Source organism: Echinops telfairi, unplaced genomic scaffold (genome assembly GCF_000313985.2).
Source record: "Echinops telfairi isolate 266 unplaced genomic scaffold, ASM31398v2 ScPeMD7_7469;HRSCAF=8507_0, whole genome shotgun sequence".
Taxonomy (NCBI): Eukaryota; Metazoa; Chordata; class Mammalia; order Afrosoricida; family Tenrecidae; genus Echinops; species Echinops telfairi.
Genome location: NW_022111372.1, coordinates 53909520 through 53937388, shown reverse-complemented (window position 1 = coordinate 53937388; position 27869 = coordinate 53909520). Strand labels below are relative to the sequence as shown.

The window sequence follows — 27869 nt, the reverse complement described above, 5'->3', positions numbered from 1 at the left end:
TTCAGGAAATCCAGTATATACCTACTAATGATATGAATATATTTTGTCATGAATCTTATATTAAGTTTGGAAAATACTCACATGGTACTTCTAATTTACATTTATTCACCTAAAATCTTAAGCATTAAAACCCTGACCAACACAAATAATAAGGCACTGCACCTTTTAATTGAAAAACCTATTCCAGCCTTCTGTTTCAGCTTCATTCATCCCCATCCAAATCGCCCCACGGACTCCATCCCCTTCTGTTCTAGGCTCCTCCCTAACATCGCAGCACCTGTATGCGGTATTGTCAGGCTCGAAGACTCTTCTCCATCTCAACTGCCACACCTACTCTCTCTGCTCCTCATATCTGAACCAACTGCTGCTTCTCTGATTCTGCTGCTAGCATTTCAGCAGTAGGCACGCTGGGTTGTCAGTATGTTGCTTATGTGACCGTCTTGCGTTTAAGGTTTCAAGTTTCTTGAGTTAGGGTCATATCATATTTATCCATAGTGCTTAGCAAGCTCAGGCATATGAACCGTTTTTGCTGAGTAGTATTGAGATGTTTGGACAAACTTACCTTGTCTCAGCTTGCTTCAGGAGTGACATTTTCTTGAACATTGCCGAATTTAAAGTTCACACTAAAAACCCCCATGTTTTGAGGAATAAACAGGATTATTAATGACCCTTTCTGCTCTCCTTGGCTACAGTCAACTTGACCATAAAACCCCAAACATTTTCTCTTTCCACATTTGAGGCATTTTGATTTCATTGGATTAGGGATAAGAAACTACAAGGTTAGAGACCCTTTTTTCTGCCAAAGGCCATTTGGATATTTACAACATCATTTTGGGGCCATACTGGTGAAGCATTTAATTAACTCACCCCTAAGGGGGTGACTGGAACTGCTTCTTTTTGGCATATGATGCTAGCTGGTATTGATGATTTCACAAGCTTTATATGGGCTGAGAGCTGGATGTTCCCCACACCGTGGGCTAAAGGACACTTATAAATTGTCTAAAGATCCCAAATGTTAAGATTTTCTTTTATTAGGAATTAATCAAGAAATACTGTAAACTTTCTGTGTATTATATGTAATAACGAAAAGTTATGAGTTAAGTATCCAGAAATCTACATTGCTAGAAGCAGGGAGTTTTTAGAGTAAATAAAAGTAATATGTAGTAGTTGGTTTAGGTGCTGTTATAAGCTTTGTTAATTTCTTAATAATCTGGACCTTGATACAGCCACGGACTTCCTTTAAAACAGTTAGGGTTCAATATAGTGAAGAATTAAAATAATGTAATAAATTGTCACCATTCATTCATCCAGATTCAGTGGCTGTGAGACATTTACTAGTGGGAAATAAAGCCTTTTTTCCCCTTTCAATTGAAAAAGCTGGTAGGTAAAACCAGAGTTGATTCATTTGACAATGTTTGAAAAGTTGTTTTCTTTTTCATTTGACATGCAGCAAGGACTTATGGGCGAAGGAGAGGTAACATAATTGTTTCTAATTTTTGAATGTATTAGTTGTATTTGGAAAGAACCCAAGCTTGATCATTTTCTTTCTAACTCTTGTCTGGGAGACGATATAACTTTCATCCATGCATAGTTTATATAGTATAATGAACATTTTAGACAGTCTAATTTGAAGGAGCCAATGAGCTCTACAGAAATGATCCCAATGATAGAATTTAAATTTGAGTCAAAATAATTTCTCTGTAAACATAACTTATTTACATCCAAACATTTCATTCCCTTTTTCTCCTTCATTAAAGGCAATTTCTTAGGAAAAAATTAATAATCTTTTAAAAAAGAAAATATAAACTAGTCTCAAAATACCTCATTATCTTAGAGGTTCAGTTTTACTTGAATAGCTTATTTCTGCTCTTTCACTAGCAAGCATAATGCATTAGTTCCAAATGAGATGGGCTAAAGAAATGACTAATCTTATAAAATCAAACATTTGGGGCGGGAACGTAGAAATTTTATATTATTTCAAAGAATCATTTCCTACAGGTATACAATTGAACCTGATTTCTGCTTTTTACAAGAAGTAAGTTAGTTAAATAGCTCAGCTTTAAAGTGTGAGTTTTGAAGTCCTTCCCAGAAATAACTTCCAATATTATAGTTATTTTGGGGATATCTTCATTCTGTAACTCTTGAACTTGTGAAGTTATTATATCAAATATTACCATTTTTGTATATTTGTATTTGGTGGTGGTAGCTTGAAGGAAGACAGTGGCCACAACATGCCATTGGAATGCTTCAGTAACAGAAGGAGCACCAAGGTGCATTTCTAGAAGAATCCAGTAATCAATTCCTTACATAGTACCCAGAGTAAATTTGCAGCTTTAAAATGGGTAAAACAGTGCTTGAGAGGTTCCGTACTTAGTTGTAGTTCTGTGCCTTGCTTATGACTTGAAAGTCCAGGTTTTTACTGTCAGATACGGCCATTGGCACATCTGGTTATTTCTGCTTATATATTCTGTATAATATAATTTTCAAGCAGCAAATTCCATAACAAGAGTTTAGACTTAGATTGCTTAGTAAGCTAGTAGTTATTTAACTAAAAGAAATGTCTTAAGCATGCCTAAGAATCTTAGATTCTTTAAGACTAGACAATGACATTAGAAAGCAGCATTTAATGAGCTTTGCTTATAGCTCATTAAGAAACAAACCAAAAACCCAAGTAAATTAAGATACATGTTCACTTTTAAAAGTTGACTTGTTCATTTTAAGTATGTTCTTGGAGGAATTGTGCAAACTATATTACTTAATCTTTTAAAGAAATTCAAATGATCTGGTGGCTTATAGCCAAATGTATTGCTTAGTGTACATATCTAGGTTGCCAATGGCCATAGGGCCTGCCAAGGCAGTCCAGTCTGCTGCCAACTGCTTTCAAGAGTGCTCTCTCCTACTGTACTTCCATCTCACCTTGCTGATGTTTCTAGAGTCCAGTGGGATATTTGAGGAGCCCTTTATTTTAACCATGTGCTTCCTTTATGACTCAATCAAGACTTGAAGGTGATCGGAATTCAAGAACATATCTAAGTGGACCTGCTGGTTATTTAGTGAGAAAAATCAAAGCAGCCAGTTTATTGTACCTGCAGTTTCCTCATTTCTTGTGTATGATAATCAATGCCCAGGACCATTTTCTGTTAGCTTTTTTTCTTCCTGCTTTTTGTTCCAGGTCAATCATCACTTTTTCCCATGGAAGATGGATTCTTGGATGATGGCCGTGGGGATCAACCTCTTCATAGTGGCCTGGGTTCCCCTCATTGCTTCACTCACCAGAATGGGGAAAGAGTGGAACGATATTCTCGCAAAGTGTTCGTGGGCGGATTGCCTCCTGACATTGATGAAGGTATGCTGTTTATGTGGGTAGCACATAGTCACCAGACAGACTGGTTGCTGTCATTTTTCATAAGAATCTTACCAGCTATTCAGTCTTGACTGCATGGCTCTCTTGTCTTGTCTTCATGCAAAACTCACTGTCATTAAGTTGATTCCAACTCATAGTGGCTGTATACAACAGAGGAGAACTGTTCCTATGGGTGTCCAAGGACATAAATTTTGACAGGAGCAGAAAGAAGCCTCATCTTTGTCTCACGCAGCTGCTGGTGGTTTCAAACTACTGCCCTCATAAGCAGGCCAACGCACAACTCACCACCCCACCAGGGTTCCTCTTTGTATCATAGCGCATCGAACTAGTTCACTGAAGGCAGGGGAGCAGAACTGTGGGCGCCAGCTGAAGTAAGCAATTGGACTAACTGGAAAACATTACCCTTGCTTGGGAAAGTGTCACAGAGTCTATGGATGTGAGCCCATAGCCTTGTGTGTGGGGGCTGGCTTCACTGGCCAGATTCGTGTTATGTGTTTTTCTGTTTCCTTCCTACCTTTGTTTGATGGAGTGCTCCATCAAAACATTATTAATTGTTTCAAAAAGTTTAAAATTCTAGATCAAATGTCAACTTCAAAAAAACAGAGCCTATGTTTTACCACAAGAAAGGAAATCTTAAGAGTTAAATCATTTGCAGCTTTTTTGCCCATCAAATATTTATATACGTTCCAGATGCCACATACTACTCCTGAGCTCACTTACCATGGTAAACTCGACAGAAAGCCCTCTCCCCCAAAGTTTTCACTCTAGTAAGGGAAGGCAGGGGAAAAATGTGAAAACATTGGAAAAACTACCAGAGCAAGTTTTTGAAAAGGAAACTTAGCTATGTGATAAAAGACTCAGGGATTCTTCTTAGTTGGGGTGATTAAGGGAAGCCTCTGAGGAAGTGATATTATTGCTGAGTAAGACCTAAATATTGAGGGGGGAAAATAAAAAACCTCCCACAAAACAAAACAGTGCTATTGAGTTGATTCCAATTCAGAATAGCCTCTGAGGACAGACTGGACCTACCCTGCAGGACTTTCAAAGCTGCATTCCTTACAGAAGCAGGTTGCCACTGCTTTCTCCTGAGACTGGTAGGTTTAAAATGCTGACCCAGTGCCAAATCGCTGTACCACTAAGCGTCCTAAATATTCACAGGGAGCCAGTAATGCAAAGATTTAGAGGATTGGTTGTTCAGAAATATTCTGTTCATTTGTCGAGCTAGCATTTAGAGAAATTCAAGTGACCTTGTAACAATGGTAAATAACCCCCTGTTGTTCCACCAACCCCACTCACATTTCTTTTCTATTGGCTTTTACAATGGAAATAGAAATGCAGCAATTCTTTTAAAATATGTAAGAGTCAGTAATTCAGGCTGTTTTAATCATGTCCCATCTAGACGGAGAGCAAGCTTATTGTGCTACTCTGTTTTTCCTAAGATGATCAATCTTTTGGAAGGTTGAGACAAAAAAAGGCTTTAAAAAGACCAAAATTGGAGTAACTCCAGGGTTTTTTAGCCGCTGTAAAATGTACTGGTGGAAGTGCTGCTGAAATTTCAGGCTAAATGGAATTCACTCTTCATCCTGCCCTGACACAGCAGAGCTTTTGTCCGCGGTTTTCATCACGGTCACCTCTTGGCCACTCTTGACAGCTCCATGGCTGTTGCCTTCTTCCTTGGTTGGAATCTTCTATTTACTATTGTGGCATCTAGATTCTTTGATCCTTTAAAGTAAAATTTTAGGCATTTCCAAGAGATCTTTGAGTAAATGGTCTGTTTGCATATAAAAAGATGAAACAAAAGGGGCTTTTATCCGACCTTGGATAGATACATTTGTACTTTGGCTTAGATAGTGTCTCCTTCCCAAAAATTATTTAGCAATCTTAAAAGTGTATATTAAGCCCTGGTGGCACAGGGTTTGAACATTGGTTTCCGAGGTTCAAACTCACCAGCAGCTGCACAGTAGAGAGATGTGGCAGTCTGCTTCGATAAAGATCTCAGCCTTGGACACCTTCTGGGACCTTTCTACTCTGTCTCAAAGAGCTGCAATGAGTCAGAATCCAATAATATGTGGCACAGGGAGGTGGTGGTGGGGGCTTGCTTTGTTTTTGTGATAGTTACTGCTTTTTTTCTGACTACTAAGTATGTTAGTAAGTTAGTGGCAATTTGGCTATATAGGCCTTTCTATTATTATGAAGTATGCATTTGTGTAAATATGGTATTCTGCCAAATTGTGTGCTAACAATCACAAGGTTTTGGAGAAAATATAGTCAGAGACAGATTACTTAAAATCCAGAAAACTTCATACCCATAGCACTAACAGAGATGTGAGTTAGTACCTTAGAGAGAATTTGAAGCACTCAAGGCAGCAAGAACAGATGTCTCCTGGAATACTGGATAGAGAGCTTCCCCTTAATCATGGAGACAGTGCAGGTGGTAGTGAACCTCTGAGCACATACCTCCTTCCCTCAAGTACAAACTTCACAGCACTAACACTTGATTCCTATGTATGTACAGTGACTCTGTAGGACAGAGTTGAATGGCACGCTGTAGGGTTTCCAAGCCTGGAGTGACACAGAGGCTATAAAAATGGGCTTAAGCATAGGAATGATTGTGAAGGTGGAATAACACCTGTTGTTCTGTTGTACACACAAGGGAGCATAAAAAAAGTTCATGGGACACTTTGATTATCTTTTACATCCATGTTTCTGTGAACTTTTTGAAGCCCGCTCATGAACTCAGTTGTTATGAACCAGAGTCAACTTGATGGCACCAATCAGCAGCAACACAATCTCTACTGAAGCAGATGGCCACATCTTTCCCCTGGGGAGCAGCGGATGGGTTTTATTTGCATACCCTTTGGTTAACAACTACGTGCTTAACCACTGCACTACCAGGGCTGCTTTCCCTGGAGTTACCTACTGCCATCAAGTCAATACTGACACAGTGACCCAACAGAAGATTTCTAAAACTAAAAATCTTTACGAGAACAAATAGCCTCATTGCTTTCTTATACAATGACTGGTGGGTTTGAATCACCAACCTTACAGCCCAACACCTACAGCACCACCAAGACTCTTTTTGCCAGGAGATAAAGCCCTGGAAAGCTGGGAGTGAGCCTCTGACCACAGAGCCCAGGTTGCTTTCCTCATTTTTAATTTTCTTAAGGGTCAGAGCTTCTGCTTCGCATCAGACAAGTCAGGCCATTTTTCTTTTCCTGGCAAAAGTTATAATTCTGTTCTCACTAATGCTAGCCAACCTTGCCTTGGAAAAGCCCCTTATGAACCAGTACAACTTCCACATTAAACTGTATCATTACCCCATTGCCAGGCTCCCCGGAGCTACACAGTGCTATAGAAACAGATATCGTAGCAGAAGAGATGTTGATTTTGTTTCATTATCTGAGAGAAATAAAAACAGTTTAACCAAAATGGAATTTGAACAGTTTTTCTCTTTCCATTCCTCTATCCCCCCTTTCAGTTCTTATCTACATATGCTTACTTACTTGTTTCCAGAATCTCTTAGAAGTTTGTTTTTCTGTAGCCTACTCATTAGTTGTCTAAATATGTAATGCAGCATAACTAGTATCATAAAATTTTAAAACTATCCTCAGACCTTCCCTTCCCCCAGTAGATTCCAAGATACTGATATCAAGGGCAGTAGGCTAGCAACAGGAAATAGAATACAGGTGGGTTGGGGGAGGTCTGGGGGGTTGTCTAGGTATTGTGAGGGTCTCCTCCTAGGTCTCAGCAAAGGTATGCAAGGGATTTAGAAATTAGGGCAGGAAGGTTGGGTGCAGGGAGTAGAGGTAGAGGGAAGGAGGCTACCAGGGTAGAGGAGAGATTGATAACATTGAACAAGTTCATGTCGATCTCTTTAGCGTACTTGGAGCCAGGTTTCTCACTGTTGAGAAGGGCACAGCTAGAAAGAACTTGAGATGCTGGACTGGTATTGAAGATATTGCTATGAACTCAGTTGTCTTTTGTACCCACGTGTGCACTCACAGTCATGTGACAGAGAGAGAATAACCGTATAGTTTTCTAGCTTTGTGCTTTGAGAAGACTTAGAAATAATGAATCTTCACTATTTATGATCATATAGAGCACCAAAAATGTTAGTTTCTACATATCTTCTGCCACACTTAAAGGGGCGGGATGTTGTGAATCAAATGGTTGATTGGAGGGGTGGGGCAGGGAAGAACCACGCTGGCCTGGTGTGCCTCCTCTGACGGAGTGTGGGGAAGTGTTGAAGGAGTGATAAATGCACAGTTCTAAGGATGTGAGAGCCAACTTGAAGGGACTCCAAATTAGGGAATATTTTGGTGATGATTTGAACATGAAAGTAAATACGGGAGAGTTAGATTACAACATGTTGCACAAAGTAGATCCTTATAGATATAAGTAAACATTGGAATTTTTAAAAATGAAGGAAAGGCTCTTCCTTGCTGTGAAATGCTGATAACAGATATAGGGGTGACTACAGATGATAGTCCCCATTTGGCCATCAGTCATCATGTGGTGATTGATATAGGTAGGCATCTTTAATAGCTGCCAAAGCTGAGGAGGAACAGGATATTGGTGTGTAACAGAGTATTACTCCATGAAACCCTAATCCGATCCAAAAGGGAACATGGTTTCTTTTTGGTGGCAGCGCCAGGTAGACCAGCTTGAATCAGATCTAGGTCGACCTGCCCCTTGGTAGACATGATCAGAGATAGGACCAGGACAGGCCCTACCTGGTAGGCCTGCACAGTGTGAGTCTAGTCATGAGGAATTGGCACGCAGACCCAGGCTTACCATCTGCCTACAGAATGAATAGCCACTGCACCTAAGTACTGTCAAGGTCAGAGAGACAGAAAAGGGCCAGGAACTATTCGAAATTGAAAACGACTGATGCCCCAGGAACGTGACAACTAAATGCCTTGTGGCTAGGCTTCTGGATCAGGAAGGAAAAGACATTGGTGCAACCATTGGAAGCTGAGACAAAGTGTGTGTCATTCCACTCAAGGACCCCTATGGTGCAGTGGTTGAGCATTTGGCTGTCAACTGAAAGGTCAGAGATTCTAACCTCCTATGCCCTGGGAGAAAGATGTGGCGGTCTTTCTCTGTAAAGATTACAGCTTTGGAAATACTAAGGAGGTCCTCAGAAAATTCCATAGGGTTCCTATGAGTTGGAATCAGTTGGGTGGGGGGGCAACAGCAGCATGGCACCACTGCGGAGTGCCTGACTAGAAGGGTTCTATGATGGCATATAGCAGAGGAGCCGTCCTTTAAACAGTTGCAGACCTTTCTGTTTAGGGCAAATGGGTGTCATGTCAGCAAAAGATGGATGGGTGGTGGGGGGGGATATAAGCAAGGATGAAGGAGAAAGGAGGAGGAAGAGTGAAGGAGCTAATATACAATGTGTTTGTAGCTGAGTAATGTAGAATCTAAACGAAGGAGATACAGGAGTTTTTGTCCTGTTCCTGCAAATAATAGAACTTTTAAAAAGCCTGCTTCTATATTTAAAATATTTAAATCTCTCTTTCTGCTCTGTTGTTCACTAGATGAGATCACAGCTAGTTTTCGTCGCTTTGGCCCTTTGATTGTGGATTGGCCCCATAAAGCAGAGAGCAAATCCTATTTCCCTCCTAAAGGTAACTCTTATGATTCAGTATACATGTTCTTATGGCCTTATGTGCTTATGACCTAAAAAGAAGTGTTTAATCTCTAGATTTTGTCAAACAAAATTACCTGTGTGCCTCTTTAAAATGTCTACCTTTTCTACTTTAATTCAAATTTAATTTCACTTTAAAAGGCACTTTAACATACTATCAAAATTAACTACATGTTAATATTACAAGATAATTTAAAAGGGATTTTGTTATTAATTTTCCTACTCTTTTTTCTTCTTCAGTTTTAGTTCTTGCTTCCTGTCTCCTGAAGAGTTTTACCAAAAATAATAACAAAACAAAAGCATAAAAACTCCCCCTTCCTCTTTTTTCTCAGGTTATGCATTCCTGCTATTTCAAGATGAAAGCTCGGTCCAGGCTCTTATTGACGCGTGTATTGAAGAAGACGGGAAACTCTACCTGTGCGTGTCCAGTCCGACTATCAAGGATAAACCGGTAAGTGCAACCTGGCATGAAAAGGAAAATAGTTTCTTGGTTTCACCTTTATTCACTTACCCTGTTTAAAATACCCATAATTTCTTGACCTGCCAGGTATACTTAAGTGGCATGCTTATAAGTAAAATTCAGATAAAAATGTATTAAACTTTGTTGTTGTTAGCACCTGGTACTGACAGTCTGCATATTTATATATTAATATTTTGACTTTGACTATTTGGTGAATTCAAACATAATTTTTAAAATACTGGTAAAATTTTCCGATTCAAAGACATAACTTGGTAATATATTTGATAAAGTGGCTGAATTTCTTCTGAATAATAGAATCCAAATCATGTATATGTACATAAGTGTGTGGGTCTTTCTTTCTCTCTGTCCTTTGATCTAAATGTTACCCAGGATGATCCTTAACTTCTTATATATGGCATCATTCCAAAATATATATATGTACATACATTCCAAAACTCAAACTAAACTTACTACCATTGAGTCGATGCTAACTCATGGTGGCCCGATAACCCAGGGTGGAACTGCCTCCATGGGTTTCTGACACTGCAACTCTTTATGGGAGTCGGAAGCCCCATCGTTCTCCTGAGGAGCAGCTGGTCGTTTCCAACTGCTGATCTGCGGTTAGCAGCCTGATGCACAGTCAGCGTGCCCCAGGGCCCGTGTGCACGTGTGTTTTTCTGAATAGGGAGGGGTTCATCATCAAGGTGCCTTTGGTTAGACTAGCAAGTAGCCTGTTTGACAAATCTGGCAGGTCGACAACTCACTACAACTCATTCAGCACCTACTGGTTGGCTAAAGTGCAAAGGGGAGCCATCAGTGCACCCCATTCCAGTAGTGACCACTGTGGAGCCCCTCTGTGTGTTCTTGAGTTTGGCTAGGCCAGAGCACGCTTTCACTTTACTTGTTTATGTTCTCTGCCATGCCTAAACTCGATAGATACGTGAATTTGAGATTTCTGGTCTGGGAGTTTGTGTGCAAACTGGGGAAGCCCTGATGTCAACTCATAGTCTTTCGTGTAGACATTTGTACAAATGGCAAACAGTTGAAAATAAGGTACATGATTTTTGATTGATTGCCAATAGATGTAGTGGAATGTTTATCGTAAAGTTAACTATTAAAAATAGCAATATTGAAATGATTTTTGCAGTAGGCAACAGATGTGTTAGTGTCTCGAATGGTTTTCATTGCCCAGACATAACACTGACTGGGCACACAATCTTAGTTTACCTAGCACTGGGCATGGGGTGGCCAAAAGCCAACAACTGGCCTACTGACTGCAGCCAATATCATGCTTAATTTAAATTACAGGTATGCTGGGGAATAAGGTAGGATGGAGCTGAAAATAAGCTGTCTGACTGCTAATTAACTTAAAGATAATGAAGTACATGCTGATCTAGTGATCTGTCTCAGGCAATTAAATTGAACTTTCCAGCTTGGTTAAGTTTGCACTGTAAAATGGAATAAAAGTTTTCATAAGCTATTTTTAAATCTTTTCTAATTATACCAAGTGTATTATTCTAGTGATATGATCGCTGCTTTGAAAAATATTTTGTAATAATTTTAAGCCCTCCCCCCAATAATTGTTGGTATTGGGAATGTTACATTTTGGTTTTCACCCTCTTTAGGTGCAGATTCGGCCTTGGAATCTAAGTGACAGTGACTTTGTGATGGATGGTTCCCAGCCACTTGATCCACGAAAAACTATATTTGTTGGTGGTGTTCCTCGACCCCTACGAGCTGGTATGATCAAACGAACAAACAAAACTTCAGTATCCATTAGCATAAGAAATGTGCAGATTTTATAACCAAATTCTCTGTAAGCATTTGTGTTCCTGTGTAAGAGTGGGGAGTTTGGGACCAAAGTTTCTGAGCTTGAATTCGTACGCTCTGCTCCCAGCTGAGAGTTGAGTGACCTTGGACAAATTATTTAACTTCTCTAATTTTCTATTTCTTCATCTGTCAGCATGGGATAATATGTATATCAAGTTGGCAAAATTGTTTTGAGGATTAAATTAAATAACTAATGCAAGGTGTGAATTGTCTCATAGTAGTAGCCCCTTATAATGCTAATCATCATCATTCTCAATGAAGAAAATCTTGCAGGCATAAAGATTATTTACTGAGGCTTGCAGTGTTTGTTTTTCATGTCCTTGTTTATTCCGTAGCTCTTTACCGAGCTTTTAAAGTATAATCGTTCTCAGTAGATTTTCTGAGTAATACTTAAAAGAAATTTGATCCACAACCTCAGGTAATTTGAGGTCTAATGGGACAAATGAGAAAAAGTATGGTGAACACGAATGCACTGGAGAGCTATGAGATTGAATGGGGAGGGGGATTTATCATCATGGCAAGTTCATGTATGAAAACCCGTGAGCGCCTGGAGTGTGAGGAAGGTAACAGACTTGAAGGGAGATAAGTTTAGAAGGGACTCTAAACCTGAGTCTACCTGTTTTTTTCTTTGTGATAAATTAAACGACTTTATATAAAGAATACCACCTTCAAACAATGATTCAACCTGAGCATTTCACTGTTAGGTGTTAAGTTAATACACCAACCAAGTTGTACAGTTGGCAAGCCACGTCACTTAACAGCCTTAAACTAGGACTTTGGACAGATGAATCATTCTCTGAATGCCTCAGTTTCCTCAGGAAATGACCATTTTCATGCATTTATTGTGAAGATTAAAAGAGGACAAATGTAAAACACCCACCAGAGCTCGTGCTCACAGTTCAAAGACCAACATGATGGATGATTGGTTGGAATAAATTTGATAATCATTAAAATGAATTGAGCTCACACAGTACCGATGAACTACTTTTGATGAAACCTTTAATGAACCAGAGATATTTTTTCTGATTTCCAATACACTCTTTTCTCCTTTCTTATTTAGTGGAGCTAGCGATGATAATGGATCGGCTGTATGGAGGTGTGTGCTATGCTGGGATTGATACTGACCCTGAGCTAAAATACCCAAAAGGAGCTGGGCGAGTTGCATTCTCTAATCAACAGAGTTACATAGCTGCTATCAGTGCTCGCTTTGTTCAGCTGCAGCATGGAGAGATAGATAAACGGGTAAGTCCTGAACTACATTCTAGAAAGTTTTAGAAATGGCCTTCTGAATAAATCATTACAAAGATTGGAGTGAGAAAATTTTCTCGTTTTTTTTAATCGTTTTATTAGGGGCTCATACAACTCTTGTTGCAATCCATACATCAATTGTGTAAAGCACATTTGTACATTCATTGTCCTCATCATTCTCAAAACATTTGCTCTCCACCTAAGCCCCTGGCTTCAGCTCCTTATTTTTCCTCTCCCTCCCCACTCCCCTCTCCCTCATGAACCCTTGATAATTTATAAATTATTATTTTGTCATATCTTGCCCTGTCCAACGTCTCCCTTCACACACTTTTCTGTTGTCCGTCCGTCCCCCAGGGAGGAGGTCACATGTAGATCCTTGTAATCGGTTCCCCCTTTCCAACCCACCCTCCCTGTACCCTCCCAGTATTGCCACTCACACCACTAAGAAATTTTCTATGAAAATAATTGGACAGCTTTAGGGATAGATGGTTCCTCCTGTGATACAAACAATCCACCATTTTCCTATGGATTTGTTTTATCTTGTAGTCTAACAAAAACACTATAATCAATTTTCTTATGGGTCATTAGTAGTCTTTACTAATTCATCCATTCACTTGGGCAATAATTGATTAAGTATTTACTGAATCCTTTGCTCTATGTTATAGGGCATATACAAACATGAATATCCTCGAGATCTTCTGAATAACATTTTTTCTTTAAAAAAATCCAGAACATCTCGATAAGTTCTATTTCCTAATGCAATATATTGCATAAGTTCACTGCAGGGACAGTATCTCTTAGAAACCTTTCATTGTTGTATATTTAGTAGAAGAAATCATTCTCTTCATTATGAGTCTGTTCTACCACCTGAAATTGAAGTACATGTTGTTTGTGATAGGATGATATCCATATGGCTAGTTGTTTGTGATAGGATGATATCCATATGGCTACGAGGAAGTCAAGTTAATACAACTATTCAAACTTACACACCAACCCCTAAAGCCAATGGCAAAGAAGTTAAGGAATTCTACCAACTATCTAAAATTGATCACAAATGCAATCAACATGCCTTGATAGTTCCTATGCAAAAGTTGGAAATATCAGTAGGATCAAAAACCAAACCCACTACTATCAAGTCAATTCTGACTCATGATGACCCTATAGAACAGGGTCAAACTGCCCCTGAGGATTTCCAAGGCTGTAACTCTTTACAAGAGTAGCAAGCCTCATCTTTCTCCTGCAAAGCTGCTGGTATTTTTGAACTGTTGACCTTGAGTTTAGCACTGACCACTAGGCTACCTTATACTGATCCTTATATAGGATCAGTAGTTGGAAAAGGCCTTGGTGATAGAAACAAAGCTGAATATTACATGATAAAATTTTGCAAGACTAATGATTCTTCATTGCAAATACCTTTTTCAATAAGATGAACAGTGGCTTTACACATGGATCTTGCAAGATGGAATACACAGGGTTCAAATTGACAGGCTCTTTGGAAAGAGATGTTGGAGAAGTTCAGTATCATTAGCCCAAACAAGGCCAGAGGCCAACTGTGGAATGGATCAGTTTTTCATATGCAATGTCAGACTGAAGGTGAAGAAAATTAAAATAACTCCACACAAGCCAAAATAGGATCCTAAGTATATCCCAACTGAATTTCAAGAACATCTCAAGATCAAATTTGACACATTGAACACTTAATGACTGAAGAGACCCTGATGTATTGGGGGAACATCAAGAACTTCATATAAGAAGAAAGTAAAGGAATCATTGAAATGACAGGAAAGATAGAAAAGGACAATGTGGGTGGGAGGTAGGAGATAGAGAATTATGAATTCTTTATGAATTAGTATGACTTCTTGAAAAGAAAAAGCCAATGAGGATGTCAGAAGAAACTCTGAAATTTGCTGTTAAATATAGAATAACTAAATCAAATGCAAGAAATAATAAAATATAAGAGCTGAAGAGATTATTTCAAAGAGCATCTTGAAAAGATAGAGCAAGTATTCTAATAAAATGCAAAAACATGGATTTAGAAAGGCAAAAAGGAAGAACTAAAGAAATATATCGTCTTGAGTTGAAATATTGAAAGATTCTGTGGGTAAAATATTGAATGATGTAGGGAGTATCCAAAGAAGATAATACATAGTCAGTGTACCAAACGTATTGGTTTGACATTTAACCAATTCAAGAGGTAGCATATAACTAAGAACTGGTGAAAATGAAGGAATAAGGCCAAGCTGCCCTGAATGCATTAGTAGAAAAAGAAGGCTTCTGGAATTGATTGAATACCCATTGAAATATTTCAATAAACTGATGCAAGACTGGAAGTACTCACTAGTCTATGCCAAGAAATTTGGAAGACAGCTGGCTGGCCAACCATCTGAAAGAGATCTATATTTGTGCCCATTCCAAAGGTGACCCAACAGAATATGGAAATTATCAAACATCATTAATTTCACAAGAAGTACATTTTCTGAAGATGATTCAAAAATGGCTGCAGCAGTACACCAACAGGAGCTGCCGAAATTCAAGGTGGATTCAGAAGATGATGTTGAATGAAAGATATCATTGCTTAGGTCAGATAGATCTTGGCTGTAAAAAGAGGATATCAATCAGCAAGGTGTATGCATGTGCTTTATAGACTTGGCAAAGGCATTCTACTATGTGGATCATGACAAAGAATAGAAAACATCGCAAAGAATGGGAATTCTGGAACACCGTGCTCTAACAGAATCTGTATGTAGAACAAGAAGCAGTTGGAACAGAACAAGGGTCTAGCAGTATCAGGCAAGGTGTGTGTCAGCATTGTATTCTTTTCCCATACCTGTTCAATCTGTACGCTGAGCAAATGTGGAAGAAGCTGGGCTGTTTGAGGAAGAATGTGGCATTAGGATCGGAGGAAGGCTTATTAACAGCATATGCAGATGACAGTCTTGCTGGCGGGACTGTGAAAGGAATTGAAGGACTTGTTGGTGAAGAGAAAAGACTGAAACCTTAAGTAAGGATTTCATCGTATAGATTACATTTCAACATAAAACAAAAATCCTCACAAGGCCAGTAATCATCATGATAAACCGAAAAGATTGATGTTACTTTACTTGGCTCTACAATCAATGCTATGGAACTAGCAGTCAGGAAGTCAAACAAGGTATTGCATTGAGCAAATCTGGAAAAGACCTCTTTAATGTGTTCAAGAGCAGAAATGTCACTTCATGGACTAAACTATGGTATTTTCATTTGCCTCATTTGCGTATGAAAGCTGGACAATGAGTAAGAAAGATGAGAGGAGAATTATGGTACCAGGGGCTGTCTGAAGAAGGCACATCTGTTTGGGAGAAGTCCAGTCAGAATGCTCACCAGAAAGATGCTGGAAAGGCTTTGGCCCATATACATTGGACAGAGAATCAAGAAACACTAGTCCCTGGAAAAGAACATTTTGTTTGATAAAAGTCGAGCGTCAATGAAAAAGAAGGCGGCCCTCATTTAGATGGATCAACACAGTGGCTGCACAAGTGGGCTCACATGTAATGAGTGAGAGTAGTGGCCTGGGATCAAGCAGGGTTTCATTCTGCTGTACAGCTGGCTGACACCTACCAGCAACAATCAAACCACCTGAAAATGGGTAGTAATAGCTAGCGTGGTTTTCAGTATGTTTAGGTTCTTTGTTGAATTTATCCTCTGAACTATAAAGCTAGAGAAAACTTTAAAGACACTTATTTCCTCTTGTTCCCCAATGTATTGTTTGAAACTCTATTCCATTGTGGCTTTCTTTGCATTCATAGATGTCTTTCTTATGTTTGCATTTAACAAATGTTTTACTGCCTGAGTCGATTTTAGGGAGCAAGAGAGGAATAAGTCCCCATCCCCAAAGCCTGTGCCTAAGAAGATAGAACAGTGGACCCTACTATCCACAGTGTGCTTTATGAACTGGCTGCCACTTTGCAAACTGCTACTAGTTTGTGGTTAAAGTAAAGAATGTATGCTAGAGTATGACATCAGCTAGGTTACTAAGTCCAGTATTTCGGTCAGCTGACTTCTTTGTTTTGTTTTTATAGAAAGACCTTCACGAAGGAAGCAGAGCATTCAGGTTTATTCGGATCTAAGTGAATTTCATAGCAGTTTACCACTTTCATTAGCATTAAGTTTGACATCCAACACTCTGAGGCATCATACTTAAGAAATTCTTCATTCATTGATTTTCATCCTGGGCTTCTCAATTTGTGATATAGAAGCCATCAAACAATAGCAATTTACAATTTGCATTTACCACTCAGGTTTCAGGTCATAGATCATCTACTTCAATTGCAGTTAAAAAAATAAGGCAATGGTGGTCATCTCACTATATCCTCCATATGTTAAAGAGAAAGGTATATATTGTATTATCAACATGGCAGAGGGACAGATCAGATACACTCTAGTCTACTTTAATAATACATATTTAGTTTTTATTTACACTGAGAAGTACCTATATCTGTGTGGACAGTTCCTCCTGCCTCCCTACTTCATTCTAATAGAAGTCTCAGAGCTGTGAGGCAATTCAGACTCTACGTTCAAATCCAGTTTCGTACCACTTGGAGTTTTCTGGGGCCCAAGAGCCTAATGCTTCATTTATGTCCTCTATTCCTGGTCTTGCTTGTCACTCCTCTCCTCCTGCTCCTGGCTAACCTTTGTCATAACTCCTTGCCTGAACTGGATGGCACCAGTGGTACTGGTAGACTGGTGTAAGGGTCTCTCCAAGACTTAAAATAACCAACTCTCTCCTAGCTGGTGAATTAGCACAGTTATTTTTAATGTTTAGGAGGCTCAAATATCAGGCTGGCCTGTTGAACACTGGAACGGACCCAGTTTTCAAAGTTCACCTCTAATGCTTAGACCCAAGTAAGCCATCCTTGTTGACAAAGCACAAACGCAAGGGCTTGGGTTGGGAGTCCCAGGGCTGCATCCTCTTCTCCCAGAACTCCAGGTTTCTGATTCTGCCCCAGCACACGCGCACTATAACAGAAACTGCACACCAGGTTTTGTGACAGCTCAGAAGCTGGGGACACAAATCAGGCTCTCCCCACAGACTTGGGTATCAAAGTGCTATTTTATAGAACTTGGGAACTCTTAGTTGGCTTAAGTTGTCATTCCACCTCTGACAAAACTCCAGATTACATGAGCATTTGTGTCAATGAAGAAGCTCCTGTGGGCTGGTTCAGTGTCCTAAACTTCTAGTCAAAGCATTTGGCTTTACTTTATAATTTCTGGGAGAAACCCCCCTCTCCCCATCTTCCCTCTCAATGTGTTTATTCAATTAAAAAGTGTGAAGTGACAGGTATGAAAACTTGACCCGGTTGTCAAAGGAGAGCTCATTCTATATTTCAGCCAATGAATTATCGGCCTTTCTCCCATTTGGGTACGAGTCCCACATTCCTTCGGATGGTGGGTGGAAGTGTGCCCCGCACGTGCTGTGAGAACTGCTTGGGGCATCACTGAGAGGGGTAATTTCCCTTTTCTCCTTCTCGTTTGGACTGCAGGTGGAAGTTAAGCCATATGTCCTGGATGATCAGCTGTGTGACGAATGTCAGGGGGCACGTTGCGGGGGAAAATTCGCTCCATTCTTCTGTGCTAATGTTACCTGTCTGCAGTATTACTGTGAATATTGCTGGGCTGCTATCCATTCTCGCGCCGGCAGGGAATTCCACAAGCCCCTGGTGAAGGAAGGTGGCGACCGCCCTCGGCATATCTCCTTCCGCTGGAACTGAAGGGTGACTTCAGTGCTCGGGTGCAGGCCTCAGAATACACGTGCACTCTTCTGTTAATTCTGACCCCCCCCTCAGCCTCCTCATGCCGGCACGTCCTTTTGTAGCAGTCTGTAACGTAACCGTAGTCAACGAGGACAGTGACCCATGAGACAGGCATTTTCTAGGTTCTCGTGTCACTGCAGACAAGATGAACGGCCTCTGCGTATGGCCGTCGGGTCACAGGGAGGTTTATTCTCTCGGTTTTGCTGGGAACCAAGAGGATCCAAACCTTCCTGCAGCAGTTTCCTAAAGGAGAGAGAGAACTATTAAAGAGAAATGAAACAATAGAGTATTTTGGGTTTTAATTAAATTATTGTTAATAATAGAACATTATAAGAAGACTTTTATTAAAATAACCATGCAACAATAACACTATCAGTCTGTCGACACAGTTTTCCCTCCAGGGAACTGCTTTTGCCTCTTCTGTTTTTTTCTTCCCTCTTTTACATCTCTTCTCTGCCTTTTTTTATCCCACCCCACCGTTTTTTTAATTCTTTTGACAGCAGTGAAGGAAGTTAGCAACTATTAACAGGAAAGAGCATGTTAAAGCAAACAAATGCATGAGCAAGACTGAAGCAGCATTATCACTAACTTTTTTAAGATTTTGAGGCTGGATATAGTTTTGTTGTGCCTCAAAACTTCCTATCACATCAGAAAAGAAAATAAAGAAAAAAAGTAAAGTAGGTAGAGCTAGGTTTATTTTCTTTGAAAACCATTTAAACCCTAGAATGTAAAAATTGGGTGACATTACTACTGAGGGGGGGAGTGCACTTATTTATCAATCTTCAACTTCCTTATCTGGTCACAGCCCCAGAAAACCTACCAAAGCTAGAATTAAAGACAACTGGTGGGAAAACTAGCATTTCCTCTCCTAAAGAACAAATATATAAACTTTATTTTTGATGTTATAGATAAACTCTATATCCTAATTTACTACACGCATTAGGTGTCAGCCTCTGCTCTCCATTTTGACGTGAAAAGCAAACCCTAGAGATAGAAATGGGCCTAGAGATACCTCAAGGATGTCGCTGTTTTGATTTTGCGTTACAGTACACTCGTAGCCGAAACTGGAAGACAAACCCCATACATGAATTGGCTGCTGATTGGCATATTTTTTAGATTTGAAGTTACTTTGGGTATCCTGTAATTTAGTTGTAACATAGAAAAAAAAAGGTTATAAAAGTTAAGTAGTTGCAAAGTGTTTTTGCACTGTTGAACTAAGTAACTGTGTAAATCTGTGCAAAGGTATGTATGTTTCTCTTACTCTTCTTATAAAATAAAATAACATTACAGTTTCAGAACTTAGCATGGGACATAGTCAGTGTTTGAAGTGCCAACTTCATCAAGTACTGCATGCTTTATTATAAGTAAAATCCTAGCTTTGAAAGGCGTTATTTTGTGCTGAACAGTATGCTTCAGGAGTACATTTAAAACAGTCTCTTGAAGCCCTGGTCATGGAAGTAACTTTTATTTTAATTGACAGTCTCTTACTTAATACCCTACCCATCATTCAAAGGATTATTATTATCAGTGTGCAAAACTTTCAAAAAGAAAGAGAAAAACCATCTAGTGGCAATCTTGCTAGTTGTGCTACCTAATTAGTACCATCTTGGATCCTTCAGAACCAAAGACTTGCCCCAGCACTGCTGTGGAACCACCTGGCTGATGACCCCTTCTGATTCTCTTTTGGAAAAGCAGTCCTTTATTTTTAACATGGGCTTTAATGAACTCTACTGGTTACGTTCCAAAGGTCAAAATGGAGGCATTTGCTATCTGATAGGCACACACAGAAAGGAGGGAGCTGCTTTTAAAGAATTCCCTGCAAATATTGGAAGCAGTCATGCGGATGGAGGATGCTCTGGTGTAGCTGGTCAGGGACTTTTTTTCCTTTTCTCCTGAATTACATAATTCTAATTAAAATGTTCGTTCTTTGCCTCTTTTTCTTTTCAACGCTTGTAGGTGGCTTGGGGTGTGCTATTGTGCTGTTCCTACTCAGTAAACAGGTGTGATGAGTTAACATTACAAGAAATAACACTGTTTGAGAACTAGCTTTGAATAATAATTTTTCCCTTTGTACATGACCTGCTGAATTTCGGTACAGTGTTTTTGTAGCTAACTTATTTTGTCATGCACATAATGTATATTTGTTATGCACTACTTTTGTATATCTTGTTTTTCCAACAGTGAACATTTTTAGGCACACTTTTCACTGACGGGATATCTCTTTATGCAATACCTCAATTTTTCATATTGCAAAGAGTAGCTTTTTGTACTTTTATTACTGAGAGATCTTCATATACTTCATTTTTTAATATAAATAATTTTAATAAATTTTATTTTCTTATATTCTGCTTTTTATACATTTCAGTGCTCTGCATACATTTTAAATTATGAATGTTGTGCACTGGCAATGCTATTTTAGAGTCTGCAGAGAAGAGAAAGCATGTTGCTTAAACATCCTACCCCAATACCAGCTATTGGTGGACCTATAATTTAAGAAATAGTCTATGTAAAGTCACAAATTAATGGGGGTAAAAAATTCGCATGAAAATGACAGATAACACTGTAGTTCCTAAAAATAAAAATTTACAATTTAAATGCATAAGCCTAGGGTAGAAATTTAAATAACAAAATTGTCTACAGCTTCTTACTAAGTTTTTAAAATTATTCATAGCGCAGACATTTTTGGTGAATGTTTAGCCATTTTTAATATTAATAAATTGATGTTAAGTGTTTGATTCAGAGATGTCTGCTCTTTTAAATTATATATAAAGAGAAAAAAATAGCCTGCCGTGGGACAGGTGTGTAATGTTAGTATGCATGACTAATGTAAGAAATTGTTATTCTACTAATATTTACTTGTGATTGTGTGACAAGCGTGTTTACAGATTATTTGGTTACACTTCAATTTACAGGGCATAATCAATTATTATCTACTACTCTGAACTTTATTGATTACATGTCCTTCAGATTACATGGGATTGTAGTTGGGAGTTACCATGTAACTCAAAACATAATTAACATGTAATTAGTTTACAGATTTTAGGGTATCACTTCAATTTACCAAGCATGTAGTTCTAGCGCACTAGCATGGCACCAGCCATGTACTTACAATGTAGTTACAGAGTAATTACATGGTTATTTTTGCAATGTAAAATAAAGTGTTTCTGATTATTTTCTATGTAAAGGAACCCTCTCCCCGCCCCTCCTCGTCCCCACGCTTTGGTATAATATATATACTTCTCCATACACAGACCTCTGCAGAATGCAAAATAAAACTTGCAGTGAATGAATTTAGCATTTTACGAGAGTGCTGTTGGAAAGACTTGATAATTCACCCCTTTTGTTTTGAAGAGTTGAATCTTCTGTTAAAAGGTGATTTAAAACTTGAATGTGATGAATTGTGGCAAGTTAACTTCAAGTTATGTGCAATACTTATTTCAAACTTTTGAAAGATCTTTGCAGTGTAATTCTTTGTTTTTAATTGCCGACATTTAAAAATGTCATTTTCTACTGTTAAGAGTAATCCTCTTTCTTGCTGGTGTTTCTAAAGAAAAGAATCAGAAATCAATCTTTCTACTAATGTAAATTTGAGATTATTTTTAAAAATGGAATAAAAGAGGTTTGGGTCATTTGCTTTATTTTATTATCTTATTTTAAAGCTACTGTGATTGATAGCATTGTAAGAATTGGGACAATATTGTATTCAACTGTTTTATTTTTTATATTTTTAAAATTTAAAGTATAATTAGTTTTTATAATTTTCATCAGATTTTTGTTATATTTTTTGGAAGTGAAACTTTTAGCAAGTGGGTGTCTAGTTTTTACTAATCCCTAATTTTTTTTCCAGTGTATTGCTCATGTTATCAGAAGGAAAAGTTATTTAAGTATGTCAGTTAATTGTACTACTTGGCTGAATTTCCATATAGTTTTTACTGTGTATGGGGAGGTTGTAGTATTTATTATAGCATTTTAAATAAGGGTAATTCATTTTTTATTAAAGTCATTTTCACGTTAAGTTCCTATTTTTGTATGTTCTACTCTTAAGTTATATAACACAGTTCCTTTTTTAAAAGAGTTCATTTGTTGAAGTGCTAGTGGAAAATTAATGTTATTAAATAGTTTGCAAATGACTATTTATACCAGTATGCATATAATTTTTAAATATTTGTAATGTGAGATGTTGAATGAATAAAACTTTTAACTCAGATTTCTCTTAATACACTTGTTTATTTTCAACCTGAGTGGATGAAGCCTCCACACCTGGGGACATAACGTTTGTACAGTACTGTCAGTGCACCTGGGGGCTGAACGTGAAGTCGGGTACGTCCGAGTGGCAAGTGTGTGCTCCGGCATTGCTGTTTTGGCTTTGACTGACAGCTCACGTGCTGCCCTAGAGAGCAGCCTTCAGTGTGTGAGAGAGAAGGCCACAGCACCAAGATCTGCGTGTGACCAGTATCCAATAAAAGTCAGGGAACAGATTGCTCTTAGAAGCCGGTCGGTGTCCAGGAGCTTTCAGCTCTAGGTGTTCACTACCTGGCTCCTCTTCACGAGGATCGTGACTAGCAAGTCTCTTGACTTTGAACTCCCGGTTTCCCCCTGGCTCCTCACTTTGCAGGATGTTGCTGTTAGTTGCCGTCGAGTCAATTCTGACTCCAGGTGACCTCAGGTCTGCTGGAGGAGAACTGTCTCCACAGAATTGTCCAGGTGGTGGCCTGTTGGAAGCTAGCCCTGTCTTCCAAGGCGCCTCGGCACTGTCACCATTGATGCCACCCGGGGATTCCTGCTTCATGTGCTGTGGTCTCTTAATGTAATTTCTAGAGCATGTGAATGGAAAGTATTCTATTTCAGTTGGGCCATTAATGATATGGGCTACTCAGAATTGTGATTTTTTAATATTTATATTTAAACTGAACTTTCAAACGTTGAATATAAGGATCTAATACAACAAAATACAGCCCAACTTGAGATCACCCTGTTTTATCACATTTACATTAGGCTCTTTTCTTATCTCAATAGAGTCAAGGCTAGAAGAAACAGTTCTTACCTGAGGTAAACTGAATTGTTTTTCCCAATTTGCAACTCTTCCAACTTTAGGGGCTTTTAGAGGGCGTGGGTTGTACTAACAGGGTGTAGATTCCCCAGAGTACAAGGTCGCAGAAGTTTTGGCTGGATGACTGCGCCTTTCTTGTGTCCTGAGGTGAAAACTCATTACCATCCAGACAATTCTAATTCATAGGGACATTAAAGGACAGAGTAGAACTGCTTCCTTGGGTTTTCAAGACTCAATTTTCACAGGAGCAAGACAGCCTTATATTTCTCCTGAAAAGTAACATGTTTGAAGTTCTGACCTTTGCAGTTAGCAGACCAATGCTTAACTAACAGCACCACCCAAACCAAACCCAATTCACTGCTATCAAGTTGATAAGGACTTCTAGTGATCCTATAGGACTGGGTAGAACTGCCCATGTGAGTTTCTGAGACTAACTCTTTAAGGAAGTAGAAAACCCTGTCTTCCTCAGAGTGGCTGGTGGTTTTGACTGCTGACTTTGCAATAGCAGGCAAAAGCTTAACCACTACGCCACCAGGGCTCCTGACTTCACCACAGGGCCCAGAAATGTAAGGAGGGCCAATCCCCTGAGGAAGGAGTAGCCAAGGGTCTGGACATGGTGGCATTTGGTTACCCTCTTCCCAGGGCCCCCTGACATTTTGGAATAACACTAGCCAATTAAATACAACCTTTATTTCTTGTTGGTTGACCCTTTTATTACTATGTAATATCTCTTATAATAAACATTGACTGAGTCCATTTTATCAATGCAGCTGGATGCATGGGGTATTTTTTTCCATCCTTTAATTTGCAGTCGTTTGGGTCCTAATGACTAAGGTGTTTGTTACAGACAACCCAAGGATGGAGCCTGTCTTTGGTTTTTGTTTTGCAATCCATACTGTCCCTCTCTGTCTTTCACATGGGGTGGTTAGACCATTTACATTTCAAGTTATTACTTGCTATTTACTTTTTGTTTCATATATTCTTTGTTTGCTTTTGCTTTCACATTCTGGTTTTTTCTGTTTTCATCTGACTACTTTCTTGTTCTGAGACTCTTTGCTAACTTCTTTTTTTTGTCCTGAATCTCTCTTTTTGGTGATTGCTTAGTGCATACCACATATGTTGCATTATACAACTTACGATTGAAATAAAGTATAACATGAGCAATAATTAACATGCTACCTTAACATAATATATTCCTGATAGACTTCTCCCTCCCCTCTCTGTTCAGGTACTTCCATTAGCATCAATATACATCCTAGCATCTAAGTTTATATTTCTTTTTACATACATATTTTATTTTCAGAAATTCTTGAGTTTTTTTTCCTTGAAAATATCATACACACATACATGTCACTTAATGTCCGTGATAGTAATGTGATTTGTACATTGTGCAAAAGTCAAATTATTAGATATAGGCAGTCCCTGTGCAATCCCCAGCTATATCCTTGAAAAGCCAGACCAAGCCTGAGAGCTCAATCCACTGGATACAGAAGGCTGCCCTTGTTGGCCATGTGGTTTGGCCAGACGGGCTGCACAAGCAGCCCGATGGGGATCTTAAACATAGTCAGACACTGCGTGGGGACACAGATGTGGACATAGGGACCAGGTATGTGGGTTCCAGTGGTGCTGGTCCTGGCTGCTTCCACCTCTAGGTACAGCCATTTCCTGGTCATTTGTAGCTCTCACCAACACTATGTGGAGCTGGAAGTCCAGGAGTGCCCTGGACCCGGTTGGTACCACCAGCACCTTTGCAAGAGTGGAGGTGCTGTGGTAGGTAATGAGCCACCCTGCGAGTGAAAGTCTGCATGGCTAATGGGTTGAGGAAGTAAACCTGGAGGGAATGCTGCAAAGATAAGGGATGTGCCTTGGAGTGCCGTTGATCTGCTTACCTCTAGGAGGGCATCTGTGTTAGACAGTGTTCTCTAGAATGCTAACATTTTATATATATTTGCACAGATAGATAACATAAGAAATAAGCAGTTAATTAAATTATAAAGCAGTACAAATGGCTTAGCGCAACTCACTCCCGTGAGACAGTTGTGAGACACTGGCAGTCCTTCAAGTCTTGAGGGCCACTGGGTAGTCCTCTGTAGAGCAATTCAGGCTATCTGGGTACAGGAAGGTAGGTCACCAACACTCAGCCAGATGACAGGGTCCGACAGTCCCCAGCTCAAGAGATGTAAATTCCAATATTGTGGTGAAGTAGGTCTTGAAGGAACCTCAAATTAGAGCGACACAGTCCACGGGTTAGGTGTCCCACTGGTGTGTAGCTTGCAAATTGAGGCACAGAACAAGCAAGGCAGCCGCACACTGGTCCGATGATCAAAGAGCAAGAGACGAGAGAGGCGAGGCTTGCGGAGCCATTTTTCTCTCCGCCCTTCCATTTATCCCACATGTGTTCATTGGCCATGTTGGCACAATAAACATTAACTATCTCAGCATCTATGTCAGGCCAGGTTGACTAGAGAAGGAAGTCCAGGGACATTCATTTATGTGTAAGAGAGCTTCATAATATAGAGTAATTGTATGTTAAGAAAGCATCTCAGCCCAGTGCAGATCAAGTCTCTAAGTCTGATATTAGCCATAAGTCCAATGCTAGTCCATAACTCCCTCTTCAGACTCAAGCAGCCACATGTAATGATGCCAAATACAGGAAAATCACAGGCCTGTGGGTGCAAAGTCTTGTGGAGCCAATGGCAGTGGAAGCATCTCAGCGCTGGTGTGGGGCTCCACGTGGCTCCTCCAGCTCTCCGGTGTCTCAACAGCAGGAAGGTGAAGTAGAGAAAGTTGGGCTCTCACAGGGCTCAGCAAGTCTCTGTGTGGTTTGTTAACAGGACAAAGCAGAGAGAGGAAATTCCCAGAATCTTCATGAGAAGGCCACACCCACAAGGAGGCATCATCAGGCTGTGGCCTGATTGAAAGGGTAGACTCCACCCCTATACTTATTTATCAAGTTGACATGAAATTGTGTAAAGACCATAGCATCCTAGGGTGAAAAATAATAAGGAAAGCTACTTTCCCTTTACAAAAACAACAAAGCTACCTTATGAGACCCTGAACGTTGCTCAGGTCTCTGTTTTGGGCTGTATTGCTTTGGAGATCTCTATTTCTTGTGTATCTCAATCCCTTGCCCCCCACTGTATAGAAATGAGTGTGTGTTTAGTGCTCTTGTGTTTCCATTTAGGGTACTCCCTTGAGTATACTTACAGAGCTGATCTCATGGTAGCAAACTCCCAGAGCTTTGTTTGCTTGGGAATGTCTTGATTCCCCCCTTGTTTTTCACACCTTTGCTGAATAAAGGGTTCTTCCCAGGAAATCTTTATCTTTCAGTATTTTGTATATGTCGCTTCATTGTCTTCTTGCTTCTAGAGTGTCTCCGGAGAAATCCAAACGATTCTTAAGAAAGCTGCTTGGTATGTGATACTGCATTTTTCTCACTCAGCTTTCAGAATTCTCTGTGTGCCGTTGGTTTTCAAGAACGTTATTAAGGTGTGGCATGGGGTTGATTTGTTGGGTCCTTTAATTGGGGTTTGTGCAGTTTCCTGTGGCATCAGGTTTGGTTTTCTGTTCAAATCTGGGTAATTCTCTGTTTATCCCTTAGAAAATCACTTTGATACCTTTATTGTTGGGTTAGTGGTCCAGCATTGAATTCTAATGTTAGATTTCTTAACTGAATCTCATAGTTCTTTCTGCATTTGTTCATTTTTTCTTGTCTTTTTTCCCTCCTGTTTCTTTTGAGACTCGATAAATTCAGTTATTCTGTCTTGTGTTTGCTGAGTGTTACGCTTGCTTTTTAAAAATTCAGTTGTTTTATTCTTCAGTTCTTTGTAGTTTTGCTGTTGATGTTTTCAGGTTCTATATCAAGTCTCCTGTCTGGTCTCTCCATTTGTTTCCTGGCCTCTGCTGGTTTGTTTTCTGTCTTTTGCTTTGTTTAAACATATTTAGCATCATAGTTTGAAATAAAAGAGCTCTGGTGAAGTAGTGGGTTGAGATGTTGGGCTGCTAACCGCAGGATCCACAATCCACAGTTTGAATCCACCAGCTGCTCCTCAGGAGAAGGATGAGGATTCCAATCCCATAAAAATGTGCGGCCTCATAAGCCCACAAGGGCAAGTTCTGCTCTGTCCTGCGGGGTCACTGTGAACTGGAGTTGATTCAATGGCAGTGAGCAAGCGAGTTGGTTTTCTCACTAGTCTCCGTAGAAGAAATGAACTCTTCATGTTTTGATTTGCACCGGTCCTTCGTCTCTTTGATTTTGTGGGTCTTACTATCTTTTGTTGAACTTGGGCCATTTTGCATTCTTATTTTTGTGAGGTTTTTTTTATCCTTTTATTAGGGGCTCATACAACTCATCGCAATCCATACATACATCAATAGTGTAAAGCATATTTGTACATTCATTGCCCTCATCATTCTCAAAACATTTGCTCACCTAAGCCCCTGGCATCAGCTCCTCCTTTTTCCCCTCCCTCCCC

The 27869-nt window shown here is 39.5% G+C and overlaps 1 protein-coding gene across 4 annotated transcripts in view; it reads left to right on the top strand.

Moving 5' to 3' along the window:
* The window catches only part of CPEB4 (cytoplasmic polyadenylation element binding protein 4), an 80809-nt gene extending 58258 nt beyond the window's left edge, over positions 1-22551 (top strand). For 2 of the 4 annotated variants that reach the window (XM_004696796.2, XM_004696795.2), the window contains 7 exons: positions 1451-1474; positions 3173-3346; positions 8908-8997; positions 9350-9468; positions 11103-11217; positions 12368-12549; positions 18075-22551. In XM_004696796.2, coding sequence (XP_004696853.1) covers positions 1451-1474; positions 3173-3346; positions 8908-8997; positions 9350-9468; positions 11103-11217; positions 12368-12549; positions 18075-18302 — 932 coding nt within the window. In that variant the 3' untranslated portion in view covers positions 18303-22551. The remainder of the gene's footprint in view (positions 1-1450; positions 1475-3172; positions 3347-8907; positions 8998-9349; positions 9469-11102; positions 11218-12367; positions 12550-18074) is intronic. The other 2 variants (XM_004696797.2, XM_013005550.2) reach the window with 1 other exon arrangement.
* Positions 22552-27869: the final 5318 nt, after the last annotated feature.